General features: G+C 56.4%; 1 protein-coding gene across 2 annotated transcripts in view; it reads left to right on the top strand.

The window, feature by feature from the left end:
• KDM2B (lysine demethylase 2B) overlaps positions 1–17,019 on the top strand; it is a 74,976-nt gene that overhangs the window by 14,171 nt on the left and 43,786 nt on the right. For both annotated transcript variants that reach the window (XM_081123450.1, XM_081123451.1), the window contains exons 5-8: positions 659–837; positions 963–1,069; positions 11,640–11,733; positions 12,933–13,086. In XM_081123450.1, coding sequence (XP_080979576.1) covers positions 659–837; positions 963–1,069; positions 11,640–11,733; positions 12,933–13,086 — 534 coding nt within the window. The remainder of the gene's footprint in view (positions 1–658; positions 838–962; positions 1,070–11,639; positions 11,734–12,932; positions 13,087–17,019) is intronic.

The following is a 17,019-nucleotide window of genomic DNA, read 5'->3' as shown; positions in this document are numbered from 1 at the left end:
GCTGCTGAGATGCAGGCTGGACTTTCCTGAGGAGGGACGCACACCCTTTGTGGTCCCGTCATGCATTTGAGAAGTCGTGTAATCACCGTCTGGTTGAATCCTCACAGCTGGCCTATGAGAAGCGATGGCAAGATGAACACATGGCTGTTCAGAGAAGTCAAGTAACTTTCATGGCCTCACAGACTAGGAGGGGGGCAACTAAACAGCTAGTCATCTATAGAGATAAATCCTATCCTAGGGCTGCAAAAAGACACAAAGGCCTTGAGTGCTGTGCAAAGGATTCTTTGGTTGGCAGTGGGGAGCCATCGATGGTTTTCAGGAAAGTGAGGCGTGTCCATGGTCAGGTCTGTCTTAGAAAGCTCCTGCTGGCCGCAGCATGGAGGGTGGGGAAGAGGTGTAGTTGGAAAGCCCCTTGGAGGAAAAGAGCAGTAACGGGGGACTGGGCTAGAGCGGAGGCCGTGGTAATGCAGGAATCAGATGGGTTGGAGACATTCACTGAGGAGAATTGACAGGACGCGGTAACAGAGTGGGCATGGCGCAGTAGTGAGGCGTGTGGGGGAACCCTGGAGGAGGGGGAGGTATGGTTTTATGGGGCCTCCCAGGTAGGATCCGAATCCCCGGGCCTCAGGAGCTCCCGGCGTGTGGATTCCGCCCCCAGGTAGCCGGCGGCTGGTGGATGTGATGGACGTGAACACTCAGAAGGGCGCGGAGATGAGCATGTCCCAGTTCGTGCGCTACTACGAGACGCCCGAGGCGCAGCGGGACAAGCTGTACAACGTCATCAGCCTGGAATTCAGCCACACCAAGCTGGAGCACTTGGTCAAGCGTCCCACTGTGGTAGGCCCCTGGCCCGGGTTCCCTCCTGGCCTCGCCCTGCGCCCCCTGCAGGCCTGGGGGAGGCGGGGCGGGAGCCCCCCCAGAGCCACAGAAGCCAGCAGGTGCTGACAGGGCCTGACTTTCAGGTAGACCTGGTGGACTGGGTGGACAACATGTGGCCGCAGCACTTGAAGGAGAAGCAGATGGAAGCCACAAACGCCATTGCGGAGATGAAGTACCCGAAAGTGAAGAAGTAAGGCGGGCGCGGGCGCGGGAGGGGCAGGAGGGGCCCTTGCTCTGGGCAGGTCGGCGTCTTGCTTCCCTGGAAGTCAGGGCTCCGTGTTCTGCTCTGGGCTGCAGTCTCCTTCCAGGTGGCCCTTGGCCTCGCTGCCAGCTGTCCTCAGGGTGTGACCTGAGGAGCGGGAAGGGGAAATGGGAGCCGTCCCTGTGTGCATGCGTATGTGCACCTGTGTGCACTCACATGTATGTGTTTGCACATTTGTCAAACCTTTGTCAACTCAGAGCGGGCATTTTCAGGGAGACACCCCCCCCCCCTCCCGGGGACACTACTTTTGCAGAGGGATGGGGAGGATCCTAGTGTCCTTTTGCTTCTTGTTGAGACCCAGGGGCCCTGATCCAGAAGAACCTTTCTCAAAGCAAGCCCAGGGGCCACTTCCTCATGAGATGTCCTTTAGACATTCCTCAAAGTGGGAGGTTGGCACTGGCCTGGGGAGGTGGCCACATCCAATCACAGGGATATAACTGCATGCACTGTGACCAGCAAGTCATGAGACAGATTGCTTTTCATGGGCAGAGGCCCCCGTGAGCCCCTTGGTTCAAGAATTTGAGTAACGGGCCCTTGGGAGGTGGAAGTCACCCTGGGCCTTCCAAAATGGGAAGGAGAGGCTGGCTGGCCCAGGCAGGACCATTGCTCTGGGCTTCCTAGAAAGGTTGGCTTTGGCTAACCTTTAGCATCCATTAGCATCTTTTTAGCATCTCATTAGCATTCTTTAGCATCTCTCTGCTCTGTTCGGTTCCGCTGCCAGGAGTGCCCCCAGGAGCTCAGAGGCTGTGGACTTTTCACTCATTCCGCCCTCCGTTCAGGGTGCACACTGCAGGTGGACTCTGTGCCAGGCTTTGTAAGGGAGGCCAGCAGGCTAGCCCCGGGCTTCTCAAAGTTTTGCTTTCAAGCTCTCTCGCTCTCTCTTTTTAAAAATATGTCTTTATTGATTTCAGAGAGAGGAAGGGAGAGGAGAGAGAGAGAGAAACATCAATGATGAGAGAGTCATTGATCAGCTGCCTCCTGCACGCCCCCGACTGGGGATCAAGCCCGCAAGCTGGGCCTGTGTCCTGACCTGGAATAGAACCACAATCTCCTGGATCCTAGGTCGATGCTCAATCGCTGAGCCACGCCGGGTGGGGCTCGCTCTTTCTTTAATTACCTCTCAGGCACTTTTTTCTCCCCTCAAAGCTGAAGCCCGGTGCACTCCTTGGATCTGGGCTCCATCAAAGGCACGTGGGCTCAATGTGCCCCTGGGACAGGAAAGTAGAAAGACAGCAGGACTGAAACCTCTGCCCCTGGGGAACATGCTGCTCCTCCCCGCAGAGGGAAACCCCTGGGGAACATGCGGCTCCTCCCCGCAGAGGGAAACGTTCCCAGGAGGAATCCTTTTGGCTGGTGGCCCTCGGAGGTCCTCTCAGAGGGGACATTCCACCTGGGCTTTAAGGGACAGAGGAGGTGAGGAGGTGCCAAAGGCCCTGAAGGAATCATGAGGGTGGAACCCGAGGAAACAGTGCAGGACTGAGGGATTAGTTACAGGCAGATCCCTGCTCTCATCGATCGATTGATTGATCGATCGATCATTCATTCATTCAGCCTGTGTACCCAACATCTAATTGGTGCTGGGCACTGGGAATACAGCGGGGAGAAAACGGGTGAGCTCCCTGCCCGCTCGGAGCTTGCAGTGTATCTGGAGACGGACATTAATCCAATAACCAGAGAAACAGACGGAAACTTGCAGCTCCATGAGGCCACAAGGCAGAGGCCACTGTGCTACAGGAGCACGAACCAGGGGCTCACCTGGTTGGGGAGGTCAGGGAGGCCAGGGCAGGCAGGCAGGCACCCCGAGCTGGGGTCTGAAGGGAGGGGGTTACTTAGGTGAAGAGGCCTGGGAGGAGCTCCCCTGGCTGTGCAGAGAGCCGGGTGGCAGGGGCAGAGGAGGACCTGTGGGAGGACGGCCGTGGGGCTGGAGATCGGGGGCGGGGCGGGGAGGGGAACCCCAGGAAGGGTGGCAGTGGGGCTGGAAATCCGGGGTGTGGGGACCTGAGGAAGGATGGAGGGGGGATGGCAGGAGGGCTGGAAATGGGGTGCAGGATGGTGGTGGTGGTTGGGGGTGCACCAGGGTGAACAGGGCCTTTTGTGCCCCAGCATTCTGCAAGTTTGCCTGCTGCTGTGTGAGTTGAAGGAGTGGGGATGGAAGGCTCTGGGGAACCCCTGCCTCGTCCGGGCGAGGGCAAGGGTGGGCCAGGGCAGAGGGCAGACTGGACAGGTAGGGAGGTAAAAGACAGACGTACATGGTGGGGCAGAGGTAGGCTTATAGTTGTGAGCATGCGAAACACAGACTTTATTCTCTTATTGTTATTTATTAATTATTGTATTATTTATTTGTATCACAACTGTAAACCTACTTTTGCCCACCCCTTTATATTTCAGTGAATTTATGTCTGCCTTCCCTCCCTGAGATATTAAGGGAAGAATTTAACTTTCAGATTCCTCTCTCCATAGTAAGCTCTGTTAATACCTTGAGAATCCTATCTAATTACCAAAAAAAAGGCTCACACAGTTTTCTGGGACCACATGTCTTCAACATATTGGTTAGATTTCGTGCCAGATAGATTTACAAACTCTGTCGGTGGCTGCGGAAACTTGTTAGAGGATTTGAACCTTGTTAGGAAGGAAATTGTCACCTTGGAACGAGTCCATTTGTTCGTCTGCAAAGAATGCTGATTTCCGTTAATAAGCAAGGTAAAATCCCACGACGGTGAAGTCCTCTGGGGCCGGAGAATGGTTCTGTGGAATTTAATTAAAATGACACCGTTTCTGGAAATCACAGAGCCTGGAGAGTGGAGACAGCTGACGGGCCACCTGAACCGAGGATTTGCAGGAGGGGAGACGGGAGTGTTACAAACCATTACTGCCACCTCCCTGGCTCCAGATTTACACTGCTCAGTGGTGAGGGGTTAGGAATTTTAATGGGTTTTGGTTGAGATACTTAAGGCGAGGGGTGGTGACAGTTGTCGAGGGGGTAGTTCCAAGTGTGTGGGAGACAGGAGATTTGTACAGAGAATGTTCGTAGATTTGTTCTCTGTTGCTGCATTTATTGAGTGTCTATTATGTTCAAGACAATATTCCAGGTTGGTGGATTCCCTGTTCTCATGGAGCTTATAGTCTGGTGGGGAGGAGAGATAGGCAAGCAAAGTGAATAATTTAGGTGACAAGTGTCATGAAGGGACCCTGGCTGGGGTTGGCTCAGTAGTTAGAGCACGGCCCCACGCACCGAAGGGTCCTGGGTTCCATGCCCGGTTAAGGGCATGTACCTGGGTTGCAGGTTCGATCCCCAGCCCCAGTCCCGGTGAATTCAGGGGGCAACCAATCAATGTGTGTCTCTCACATTGGTGTTTCTCTCTCTCCCCCCAGCCCCTCAGTTCCACTGTCTCTGAAAATCAATGGAAAAAATATCCTCCAGTGAGGATTAAAATAAATTTTAAAAAGGGACATAAAAGGAAAGAGGATGACCACTGTTTGCTGTATAGAATTGTCTAGCAAAATTCATTATGATCATATAAACAGTGATGCTTATTTGGGAGTGTCCCTGTACTGGCTGTTTATCGCTGCATAGCAGATCACCCCCCAGATTCACAACTTAAACAAAAAAAAACCTTAGCAGCTTAAAACAACAAACATTACTTCACAGTCTACTCAGGTCAGGAATCCGGGAGTGGCTCTGTGGTGTGGTTCTGGCTCAGATCGCTCTTGAGCTTGTGTCGAGACAGGCCTGGGCTGCCATCATCCAAAGGCTTGACTGGGGCTGGAGGACCCGCTTCTAAGTTTGTGCCCTCACATGGCTGTTGGCAGGAGGCCTCAGCTCCTCGCCACGTGGGCCTCTCCACAGAGATGCTTGAGTGTCCTGGTGACATGGCAGCTGGTCCCCTAGAGTGAGGGGCTCAAGGGAGCAAGAAGGATGCCAGAGTGCCTTGTAAGGCCTAATTTTGGAAGTTGCATACTGTTTACTTCTGCATATTCTATTAATTAAAAGTGAGTCACTGCATCTGGCCCACACTCAAGGGGAGGGGAATTTGGCTCTGCCTCTGGAAGGGAGGAGTATCAGAGAATTTGTGGGCATGTTTTAAAGGCCCCGCCATCTCCTAGGTCAGTGATTTCCGACCTTTTTCATCTCATGGCACATAAACTAATTACTAAAATTCTGCGGCACACCAAAAAATATATTTCTTGATCTGACCAAAAAAAAAATAGGTATAGTTTTATTTGTTCACATGGGATGGCTGTTGTGTTGCCTGTTGTTATTTTTTTATATGACAGTCTAAGGGAAAAGAGGTCAGTGCCGCCCCTGACTAAATAGTCAGGTATTGCATGTTTTAAGAATTCTCGTGGTACACTGGTTGAAAATCGCCGTCCTAGATGTATGACACGGGCATATGCCTTTTTCACTTCAGATTTCTGCGTATTATAATGCATTCCAGAAGCAAGTCTCTCCCACCCTCACCTGCTCCGGGAGCACGCAGGGCTGGCAAAAATGAGGTTTGCCTGTGTAATGGAGATGGGACGTGGTGGACTGAACTCAAAAGACCAGCAAAACGGGAGCTCACAGAAAGCATGTCTGGGTCCCGAATAACTGAGAGTTGACCGTGTTTTTCTCCCCGTGTACTTTCTGGGGGCAGCAGGAAGAACTGGGGAAATTTGGGAGTACAAAGCTGAAACAGGATGAGCCAGTTTCAGGGGCTCCTCTGCCACTCTGGTGGCCACGGCACGTCTTTTATCTTCTCTTAGAGACTCAGTTTACCCTTCTGTGAAGTGGGGATCCTGTTGAAGTGGGGATCCTGTAGCCCCTGCCCCCATCCCCCCATGGGGAAGACGGAGCCTGCAGTGGGTATGAGATGTGGATGGGGCTAGATGCTCCTGCATGTGGCTTCGGGTAGTCACACAGGGCTCCTGCGGCCACTGGAATTCCTCTGCTTTTCAGTCTCTCCCCCACATTTGTGTAGGGCTTTTTTTTTTTTAATTTAAATTTTTAATCCTCAGTGGAGAATGTTTTTATTGATTTTAGAGGAAGGGGGAGGGAGAGAGAGAGAGAAACATTGATCAATTGTCCTGACAGGGGACTGCGGCAACCTTTGGGTGCACAGGATGACGCTCTGCCACCTCAACCACTCCGGCCAGACTCTCTGACCTGATTTGACCCATGAGGACCACTAGAGGTCCCCTGACTAGTTCAACAAATGGGGTTGCCAAGTCCCAGAATGGGGAAAGATTTAGTCCAGTGTCACACAGCTGATCAGAATAATTAATTACAGGCCTGGTGCCAGGCGCTGCTCTTACACAGGTGAATCTGATATGGTTCCTGCCATCAAGGAGCTGAGGCTTTGGCGACTAAAAACGTGATGATAATTCTCCCACGTGGACTGTTCATTTAACTCCACTTCTGTTTTGTGTGTGGCAAAGCCCTTGCTGAAGAACACCCACTCAGTGACAGCTCAACTCCAAGGTGGGGGGTAGTTCTTGTAATTATTACTTTTTCTTTTAAATAGGCAAAACCTATATATTGTGAAAAAATTCAGCTAGTTCCAAAGGGTTCACAGTCTAGCCTCTTGGCAGGAAGCAACACCCTGGCCCAAGGCATTGACCACTTTTTTTTTTTTTTTTTAATCCTGTATTGATATCAGAGAGAGGAAGGGAGAGGGGGAGAGATAGAAACATCAATGATGAGAGAGTCATTGATTGGCTGCCTTCTGCACGCCCCCTACTGGGGATCGAGCCCACAACCCCGGCACGTGCCCTGTCCGGGAATCGAACCGTGATCTCCTGGATCCTAGGTTGATGCTCAACTGCTGAGCCGTGCCGGCCGGGCAATATTGACCACTTTGAAATGGTTTCAATGTTTGCTTCCCTAAAATGGGGTTGTTTTAAGGGTGAAAGGATATTATGCATGTAAATAGCTAATATTAGCACTTCAGAATTGGACTTGATAATTAATATTGGTGGGTTAATTAGCACTTGATAATTAATATTGGTGGGTAGCCCCAGTGGTTGGGGTTTGGTCAAAGAATGGAGAAGCTTGATTTCTGCCCTTGGTCACTTGCCCCCTTGTGAGGGTTTGGGGGAGGGATGTGGGGACAGGATGGGAGGAGGGCTGTGGCCCTGGTGAGCTGCCCTGGAGGGTGGGACTTCTGATTTGAGGTGGACCAGCTCCCGCAGCCGGAAGTCAGTGGTGGAGGTTTGGCTGTAACTGCAGTCAGCTTCTTGAGAGTCATGGGACTGGCCAGGTAGACCCCTGGAGGACTGAGGAACTCCCAGGCAGGCTCTTTGGTAAGCACTACCACCGGCTAGGGTAGTGACCAGAGCCAGTCGCTACCTCCGAGCCTCTGCTTTCTCATCTGTAAAATGGGGACAATCCTGGGAGTGACCTCATAGGGCTGTTGTGAAAACTGTAATAAATAACCAAAGTATCATAGTGCCAGGTATGTGTTAACATGTATTTATCTCAGTGGGTTCCCACCATAATTCTACGATGGACGGTTACAGAGAGCGAGCTGCTTAGGTTAGGGGGAGGGGGAGCATCTTCGAAAGGAGAGTTGAACTTCAGGTCACCTTCCTGCCGTTAGCTGGAGGAAATGGCTCAGAGAGGGGAAGTAAGTTGGCCAAGGTCACACAGCCTGTCGGTCTGTCTTAGGGCCAAAGACGGAAATCCCTGGTCTCTGGGCTGCCGTACCCTGGACCTCACACTGGTTATTTCGCTGGCTGTGCCCACGTCCAAGGAAATGTGGCTTTGCTGGGTCAGTTCCTCCAGCCCCAGGACGGAGTCCACGCTGCCGGAAACACGGGGGTGCGGGGTTCCCGCGGAACGGGGTGGGCAGAGCTGCGCCCGCGCCCCCCGCCGCCGGCGTCCCGCGGCGCTCCCCGCGCCGCGCTGTCAGCCCGCGGCCTCCCTCCGCCTCCCCGGCCGCCCCGCGCGCGGGTGTTCAGTTTCAGCGCGGGGATGGGCGCAGCCCGCGCCCGGCTTCCCGGGGAAGGAAGGAAGCGAGCGGGGGCTCCGGGGTCCTCCGCCGGGTGCCCGGCAGCGCCGTGGAGGGGGCTCGGCTCGCGTCGCCAGGGCCGGGCGCGCGTCGAGCCTGCGCCACCGATGGGGACGCCCCGGAGCTGCGCCGCCGCCGCCTCCGCCCAGGGTAACCGCGGGCGCGCCGGGCGGGGCCGGGCGGGGCCGGGCGGCTGTCCCTGCGCGGTTCCCAGCCAGCCTGGGGCTGCCCGGGCGTCCCGGGGAGGGGGTGGCGGCGGCGGGGGCGGCCTCCCGCCCGCGGGCTGCGCGGTGGCGTCGGAGCAGCTCTTTGTGTCTCCGTGCGCTGCGCGTAAGTGCGGTGTGTGCGCGCGTCGGCCCCCTGGTGCCAGCTTTCCAGGCCCCCCCACCCCCGCGCCAGACCTTTGCCCGAGGGGACGCTTCCTGGGCTGCAGGGGGAGTTTGGTGAAGTTTGGAGGGAAATGAGCGAGCTGGGGCTGCCCCGCCTCCCCGGACCCCAGACAGCACCCCAAAGTTGGTGCGGCAGGTGCAGCTCCCCCTCCGCCAAGCTCCTCCCCAGCCAGCCAGCCAGCCAGCCCCAGGAGGCGGGAACCCTTTCGAGGTTTAGCTCTGGGGGCTCCTGGTTTTCAGCCCCCCCTCCCCCCCCGCCTCCAACTCCGAGGGTGCCCGGTGTGACACAGGCGCCACCGGGCTGGGCGGGCGGAGGGGGGTGCCGAGGGGCGCGGCTTCGCGGGCTGGGGCGGCCGAGGCGGAAGCCGGGCCGGCCGGCCAGCCGCAGGGAGAGCTCGGCCGCCGTGGCACCGAGCCGCGCGCCCATGTGACTGCGGTGTGCTCGGGGGAGCGAGCTGCAGAGGTCAGTGCAAAGACGTCACGCGGGCGGGCGCGGGCGCGCGGGGGCGGGGGCGGGGGCCCCGGCGGGCAGGCCGGGCGGGCGGGGTGGCCGGGACAAAGCCGCCCTGTCACCGCCACCCTGGCCTCCCCAATGCGCGCAGTGGCGGGGCGGGAGGGGCGGTGCAGGCCCGGCGGCCAGGAAACGGGGGACGGGGGAGGAGGGGCCTCTCCAGGACGGGCGGGTCTGGAAGCAGGGGGGCCCCCTCCCCTCCCCCGAGCTCCCAGGGGCCTCGGAGGATGTTGCGGGGTGACAGGGAGGGGGCAGATCAGACACCAACTCAACTTGGAGAACTTTTCTCTGCACACAGCGGCCGCAGCAGCTCGCGGGGATTCCGTTTTCTACACGTGCTGGCGAAGGGAGGTGGGGTGGGGTGGTGAGTTGGGGCCTGGAGCTCTCCCCCTCCAAAAAAAACCCAGAGAGACTGCCTTTTCCTCTCTTCTGTGGGCACCCGGGTGGGTATCCAGCCGCAGGCTGAAGGAGGTGTATCTCTTTACTCCACCCCACAAACACTTACATTGTTTTCCTTAGACTGTGCTCTGCTGAGGCTCCGAGGGGGTGGAAGCCAAGGTTAGATTAAAAAAAGAAAATAAAAATTAAAAAACAAAACACCAAACCGAGAGGAAGAGATGGTTTTAGGAAAATGACTGATATTTGGAAGCGGTGCTTAGAGAGAAGAGAGGCCGGTGTGGCCCATGGGGTGGTGTGTGGGGATGGTTAGGGCTTCAGATGCCCGGTCCTTTGGGAGACGGTAGGATCACCCAGGCCTTGGGAGTGGGGACATGGCTGGGGCTGGGCAGAGAGGGGCGGGGGGTGTGTGGAGCTGGAGTCCCAAGCTGGGACTGGAACAACCCCAGCGCCAGCCCCGCAGCGGGCGCCCGCGTTCCTGAAGGGCTGCGTCCTGTGCTGTCCACTGCACCCCTCCGATGGGGTTGCTAGGCAGCGGGGCTCTGATGTGCAGGGAAGGCCTTCTGATTTGCCAGCCTCCTGCAGGCACATGCTTAAGGCTCCTCCAGCCTATCCCGATGAGGGACGCCGCCTGCCGCCCGCATGCTGCCAGCCGAGCCGGGCCCAGGGTCCACCTGAATGTGAGGCGCACAAGGCAGCCAAGAGGGAGGGGCACCCGGAGCCCTCCAGCCTCCTGACCAGCTCAGCCCTGCCCTTTATTATCTCCGCTTGGCTCTGTGCTGGCTCCTCCCTGCCGGTTCCTCCCCTCTTCCCCAAACCGTGGAAGAGCAAAGTGCTGGGAGGGTGGGGGGGAAGAGGTCAGTGGGGTGAGCATGTGTGTGAGGGCCTCTGGAGGTACCTAGATGCTTGAGCAGGAGCCCTGGGGAGGCTGCCGAGGGGTGGCTCTTGTGGGAAGGGGTGGGTGGCAGGGAGGGGACCCTGGCACCCCTGTCTGCCAGGCCCGGACTTGGAGGCCTGCTCCGTTCTCCCTCCGCCTTAAGCACTGCCTCCCCCTAGGAGGGCAGCTTGGTCAGGAAGGAGGGGGGAGGCTGGTGAGTTCCTGTAAGGAAGGGCTCAGAAGGGGGCTGCTGGCTGGTTCCTTTCCCCCCCAATGCACTCACCCAGCCCAAGCCTCTAAAGCCCAGACACTCCCTCCTTTCCTCCCCCTCTGCCTGTCCACCCCACCCCACCCCCAGGGTCTTCTCTTAATCCCTTTACCTTTTTATAGCAGCTTTATTGAGATATAATTCACACACCAGTCATCCATTTAAAGTGTACGGTTCAGTGGCTTTTAGTTACGTTTACGGAGTTGTGCAACCACACGCAGTTTGGGAACATTTTTTTCACCCCCAAATGGATCCCTGTACCCTTTAGCAGTCACCCCCAGCCCCCGGCCACCACTAATCTACCCCGTCTCTGTATATTGGCTTCCTCTGGACATTTCACATACGTGGAATCACACGCGGTGTGGTCTTCTGTGGCTGGTACCCCTGAACTGTTAGCTGCTTTGCTTCCTTCGCAGTCAGCTGCAGTTGGTCTTGCCATTTAACTTTCCCTGCTCAGTGCTCCAAGAGTGTCCCATCCTTAAGGGCAGGGAGGGGTCTTTTGCATTTATCTGAGTGCCATTGCCTAGCTCTGGGCTGGAGCGCTGGTTGGCCCTCAGTAAATGATTGTTGAATGAATGTGGAGTTGAATGGGGACCGGTAATTGGCAAGCTGTGCAGGTGGTTTACGACGGAATTCCAGGGGGCCCAGCTGCTGCAGAGGGGGCTGGCAGCTCCGGAGAGCTGTAGACAGAAAAGCTTCAAAGGAGCAGAAAGGGAGACTCTTACTCGGGTAGGAGCGTGGGCGAGGCAAGAGTAGAAACCCCGAGAGGAAGGACCCAAGTGGCCTGTGGGTTGCCAGCTCTCCTGTGGGAACCCAAAAACAAAAATGCCTCCCCCAGCCTTGGGGGGGGAGGGCAGGTGGCCAATGCTTGAGATTGGCCACCTGATTACAGGGGCTTCCCCCACGGGGAACTCCAATTCGATTTGGGTTTTAAAAAAAATAGAAAAGAAAATTCCCCAGCATCAGCGTTTATAAAAGGGCAGCAGGTCAAGCATCTCTGAAGCTGTTTTCTCACCTCCTGGGATCCCGGCGTTGAATCGTTTTTTCTGCTCCCCTGCTTCTGCGCTGCAGGTACTGTCTGATGAGTGTGAAAGGTTGTTTCACTGACTTCCACATCGACTTCGGAGGCACTTCCGTGTGGTACCATGTTTTCCGGGGTGGGAAGGTGAGTCGGGTTGAATCTCTTCACCTCTGTGCACATCTCCGGGTGTTTGTCCATGGCGGGGCTCGGTCACCTTTCCCCTGCCTTCTGCACCCCTATCCTGCAGCCAGCCCCCTGCTCTGTGAGTACTTTCAGGGCCTCTTTGTCCCCTTGGGGCAACCTCCTCACTCTGGTCGTCTTTTGAAGGAAAAGATTAAGGTCACCTCTTTATTTATTTATTTTTTATTGATTTTTTATTGATTCTAGAGAGAGGAAGGGAGAGGGAGAGAGAGAGAAACATCAATGATGAGAGCCATTGACTGGCTGCCTCCTGCACGCCCCCTACCGGGGATCGAGCCCCCAACCCCGGCCTGTGCCCTGACTGGGAATCCAACCGCGATCTCCTGGGTCATAGGTCGGTGCTCAACCCCTGAGCCACATCCTGTCCCCCGTTCACACTTGCTCACTCAGTCCAGCGGTCTGAGCACGTTAGGCCAGATCAGAGCCCCAGATTTGGCTCCCAAGGACCTCCGACATTCATTTCCCTCGGCTGTAGTTCAGCTCCAGCACTGAGACCCCTTCACTTAAAACTCGAGTTGCCAGCATCACCTTGCACATCGGGGACAGACATCACCCAGGGAAAGGGCGTGTGGGGCGTGCACGCAGGACGCTCCCGCAGCGTGTGCTCCTCTGAGCGTCCACGCGGGGACAGAGGCATCCCTGCAGGGACGGGGGCACTCCCCGAGAACACGCGTGAGCCGCCCTGCTGGTCTGGGGGTCTGTGTGCGCTAGTTTTAACCAAAGTTGCTGGAAGAAATCCTGGTTAGGAAGTCATCCCGCTTGGTTCCAGATGTTCTTCCTCCCGAGTGAGCATAAGCTGGGTTTATTTATTGGGCCGTTTTATCATACGGCTTCGGAAATTGCCCTTCTCTCCTTCCCCCACCTTCCCGACAAGCCTGTGGCTCAGGAGAATGTTCCACAAGTCCACGAAGTCTTCCCACCCTGGTGTTGCATCTGCAACAGAGATTCCCTAAAGGCGTATCAAGGACACCCCAGACGGGCTGCACAGCCCTCCCGCCACCCCGGAGGCCCTTGGGGTCCGGTCCTCCTCCCATGCTCCCCATTCCCGGGCAGGTGAAGCTGCCTCCTTGGGCTGTGGTGGAGCCTGGAGGAAATCAGACTTGGCCCTGATCTTCAGCTGACTGCCACCTTTTCCTCCCAAGATCTTTTGGCTGATTCCTCCAACCCTGCACAACTTGGCACTGTACGAGGAGTGGGTGCTGTCAGGCAAACAGAGCGACATCTTCCTGGGAGACCGCGTGGAGCGCTGCCAAAGGATCGAGCTGAAACAGGGCTACACCTTTTTCATCCCTTCCGGTAGGTTCCTGCGAGGCTGCTGTGTGTCCCTGTGGCCTCAGCCAGGGGTTTTAGGCCCAGTGACCGGGTTTCTCCGGGCCTCCTGGCCATTGGCAGGCCCTGAGAGGAGCGGCTTCAGGCTGCAGGGACCAAACAGCCCTGTTCCCCTCTCACGTCTAACCCGCATCTCTCCGCCTGTGGGCCAGAATTCTCTCCTTCGAGGATGCCTAGGCCTCTCCCTCGGGCGGTTTGAACGCTTTCCCCAGGACTTCCCGCATGATGGAGATTTCTGGGCGATAGGATCGTCCTGTGGGGAGGGGAGGGGTAGGTGTTACCCTGAGGACTCTCTGAGGCAGGCCCTGGGCAGGGGCAGACCCTGGGGGCTGGGGGTGTTACAGGGGTGCCTCAAAGCCTGGCTTTTCAGGGAAGGACCCAGAGTGGCCACCTCCTTCCCGCAGAACTAGGTAAAGTGTAATTGGCATCAGTAGTGGCTCTCACACTCGGACTCCCTGCTCCAAAACCAAAATTAACTCCATAGCTACAGCAGAGGGTAGTAATTAAGAGCACCGGCCCTGGAGCCAGACTGTACGGCCTTGGTTCAAATTTCGGCTCTGCTGCTCACAAGCTGTGGCTTCACAGAAGTGACTGACCCTCTCTGTGGCTCAGTGTTCTTATCGGTAAAATGGAACTAAGACACTCTGGGGTGGTTGTGAAGACTGAGTGAAGACGTACTTGCCTACAGCTATTTGGAGATGGACTGGTGGATGTGGCAGATGACCTAGGAGTCTGGGAGTGCGATGCGGTCCTAGGCTGCATTAATAGAAGTATTTTATCCAGGATGAGGGAGGTGACAATCCCACTGTGTAGAATGAGGGCGCCAGGCCACATGTAGGAGAGTGTGTTCCTCTTGCTTTGGAGGGTAAGTTGACCTGGAGGGGAGTCTGGATACCAATCAGACGAGATGAATCTGAAGGAGGAATTGGGTTGTTTTACCCAGGAAAGCGAAGGTGTGTGGTAACGCCGTCAGCCAGTTGAAGGATCATTTCCTGGATGGAGAGATATAGCCAAGTGGTATTAGAATGACTGGTTATGCTGGGTAGTGACCTCCCTCCCCCCCCTTTTTTCAAAAAAGAAAGTTCCTGAGGCCCAGAGAGGTGAACAAACTTGCCCAAGGTCACACAGTTAATAAGTGACAGACAGGCCAGGTGTGTGTGGTTTCAGAGCCCACCCGGTTCCCCGGAGGCCTGGGAGTCGGCAGAGCTGAGATGTGGTCCCTCTTCTCAGCTGTGTGACTTTGGGAGAATTAAATTATTTGCTCGTTTGACAGACTTTTGTTGTTGTTAATCTTCATCCGAGGATATTTTTTTTCTGTTGATTTTTTTTTTTTTAGAGAGAGTAGAAGAGAGGGAAGGAGGGAGGTGGGGAGAGAGAGGGAGAAACACTGATGTGAGAGAAACACGTCAATTGGTTCCCTCTCACACTCTCCCCCGAGTCCTGTGACCTTGGGCTTTACCTCTGCAGCAGCCACAAAGACAAATTTGTGTGTGTGTGTGGGGAAGGGGGGGTTGGATTCCGAACTAACCAGTGGGCAAGACTCCGTGTGCCCCTGCTGTCGTCCTGGGCTCCCTCAGGTCCCAGAGAACACCAGTTAGTAGGGTTTGTGGGTCTCCTGCCTTCCTTCCACGACTGGATCTGTCCTTGTCGCTTGGCCTTAAGAGCCTCTGTTGCTGCCTTCATGTTGTCGGTGATTCTGGCCGGGAGCAGGAGGCAGGTCCCAGCTCCCCAGCCCAGCCGTCAGCCCGGGACACCTGCTCCCTCCTGCTTCCTGGGGTGCGGCCAACGAGACGCCATGGGGGGGTGGGTACGGATGGGGCTTACGAACGATATTATTTCCCCTCACTGGTTCTTCTGGAGGTAATCGTTTAAGTAATGAAGCAGACGTGGGGAGAGAGGGCTGGAGGGAGGGACTGAGCAGTGACTTTAATCCAGGGAAGGCTGCCTGACCCACCTTTGAGGCCCTGGCTTCCGGAGGAAAGGAGAGCGGGTAGAAGGTTCTAGAATACCCCTAGTGGGGGTGTTACTGGGAGTACAGGTTCCCTGCTTCCCTACTTGCAGCAGCACCTCTCCTGTTGCCCTGTTGCTCACACAGCAGGGCAGCAGGTGTATGTCAGGTGTGTCTTCAGGGCCACCTGCCAGGAGAGGAGGGAGAGGCGGGGCTGGTCAGTGCAGGTCACGTGGGACCGTGCTTTCCAGAGCCCGCAGTGGGTGACGTCGCCGTGGTTGCCGTGGACAGTTGCTCACATGGAGTGAGTTCTTGCTCACCAAGTTGCCCACATGGAGGCGGTGGCCACAAGAGGGACAGTCACATGCCCCACGTCACAGGATGAGTCAGCACTGGGGACAGTCTCAAATTCAGGCCCCCGGACCTGGCCCTTCTGTAGGGCAGGAGGTGGGCCCTCGAGGTGCATAGGATCGGGCCCAGGAATCCTTGTCCACGCTCAGGCTTCACCCCGCCACGTGTATCCACGGGAACCCAGTCGGCCTAGGCCCGGTTGTAGGAAATTTTGCTAAAACAGTGCTGATGGCGGTAATAACAGCAACGATAATAGCGTAGCTCCTGTCGGTAGAAACGTAAAAATGTTGTGGCTGGTGCGGCTCAGTGGTTGAGCTCCGCCGCAGGAACCAGGAGGCCAGGCTCGATTCCAGGTCAGGGCACATGCCGGGGTTGGCGCTCGATCCCCAGTCGGGGGCGTGCAGGAGGCAGCGGATCGATGCCTCTGATTATTCATGTTTCTGTCCCGCTCTCCCCTCCCTCTCCCTTTCTCTCTCTGCAGTCAATAAAAACATTTCAGAATTTTTTTTAAATGTTGAGAAAATCAGGTGGTGCACAGCTGAGGCGAAGAGGCAGGTGGCAAACTGAGACTTTAAAGGCACCCGAACGGAGGGGGTAAAGGGGTTGGGGTCAGAAGCCCAGGTGACTCGACAAGGGCACACCTGTGGGCACAGCGGCTCCCGGTGCCTCCCCGGGGCCAGAGAAGCGGGGAGCTGCCGGCACAGCCAGGTTACATAAAGGCCTCCTTCCCTGCCCTCCCCCCACGACCGCCAGCTCTGTCCCACTGCCAGAAGTGGCCTTGTTGTCTTCGAGCTCTCGCCCCAGTGGCGCCTTTGCCCCATCAGCCTGGCCTCCCGGTGGCCCCGTGACTCCAAGCTGTCATGCGTCCCCTACGGGAGCAGAGAGACCGCAACAGCTCGGTGGGTGGCAGGAGAGGGAACGGTGGAATCTGGCTCGGGATCTCGGCTTGTCCCTGCGTGTCCCCGACCCCTCTGCTTACCCTGTGTCTTTCACCATGAGTCTCCGCCCCGCCTGTCCTCTCTGCCTCAGCGTCTGGTTTGTCGCCGCGTGTCTCTCCCTCCGTGTTTGCAGGTCTGCCTCCTGGGGCTCGCAGGCCGCGCTCAGCCTTTGATGCAGTGACAGTGCAGGGTAGTGGTTAGAAATGGAGGTGCTGTCGCTTATCAGCTGTGACTTCATTCCGCAGCCGTCTCAGCATCCGTAAATGGGAGTGGATCTCGCTGTTACCTGTCTCCCAGCTCTCTGCTGTCCCCTACGGTAGCCGGGAGCCACACGGAGGTGCAGTGAGCCCTTGAAATCTGGCCACTCTAGGAACTGGGTGGTCTGCTTCATCCCTGGCCTTTAGGACCAAGCAGAGGCTGACTCCCTGGGTTCCAGTCCGGATCAGTGACTTGCCTTTTCTCTGCCTCAGTCTCCTCATTTGTAAATCGGGGAGGAACATAACATACACTTTCCTGGGATTTTGCGAGAATTAAATGAGTTAAGCCCTGTTAATCCCTTAGACCGGTGCCTGGCCCAGGGTAGCACCCGATTAGCATTTTCATGTTCACTGTGCCAGGCTTTGGGCTAGGAGCTCAGGGGGATGAAAAAGCCCCAAGGTGCCC

The sequence above is a fragment of the Miniopterus schreibersii genome (assembly GCF_964146895.1).
Source record: "Miniopterus schreibersii genome assembly, chromosome: 20".
Lineage (NCBI taxonomy): Eukaryota > Metazoa > Chordata > Mammalia > Chiroptera > Miniopteridae > Miniopterus > Miniopterus schreibersii.
This window is presented reverse-complemented; position numbering and strand designations above follow the sequence as displayed.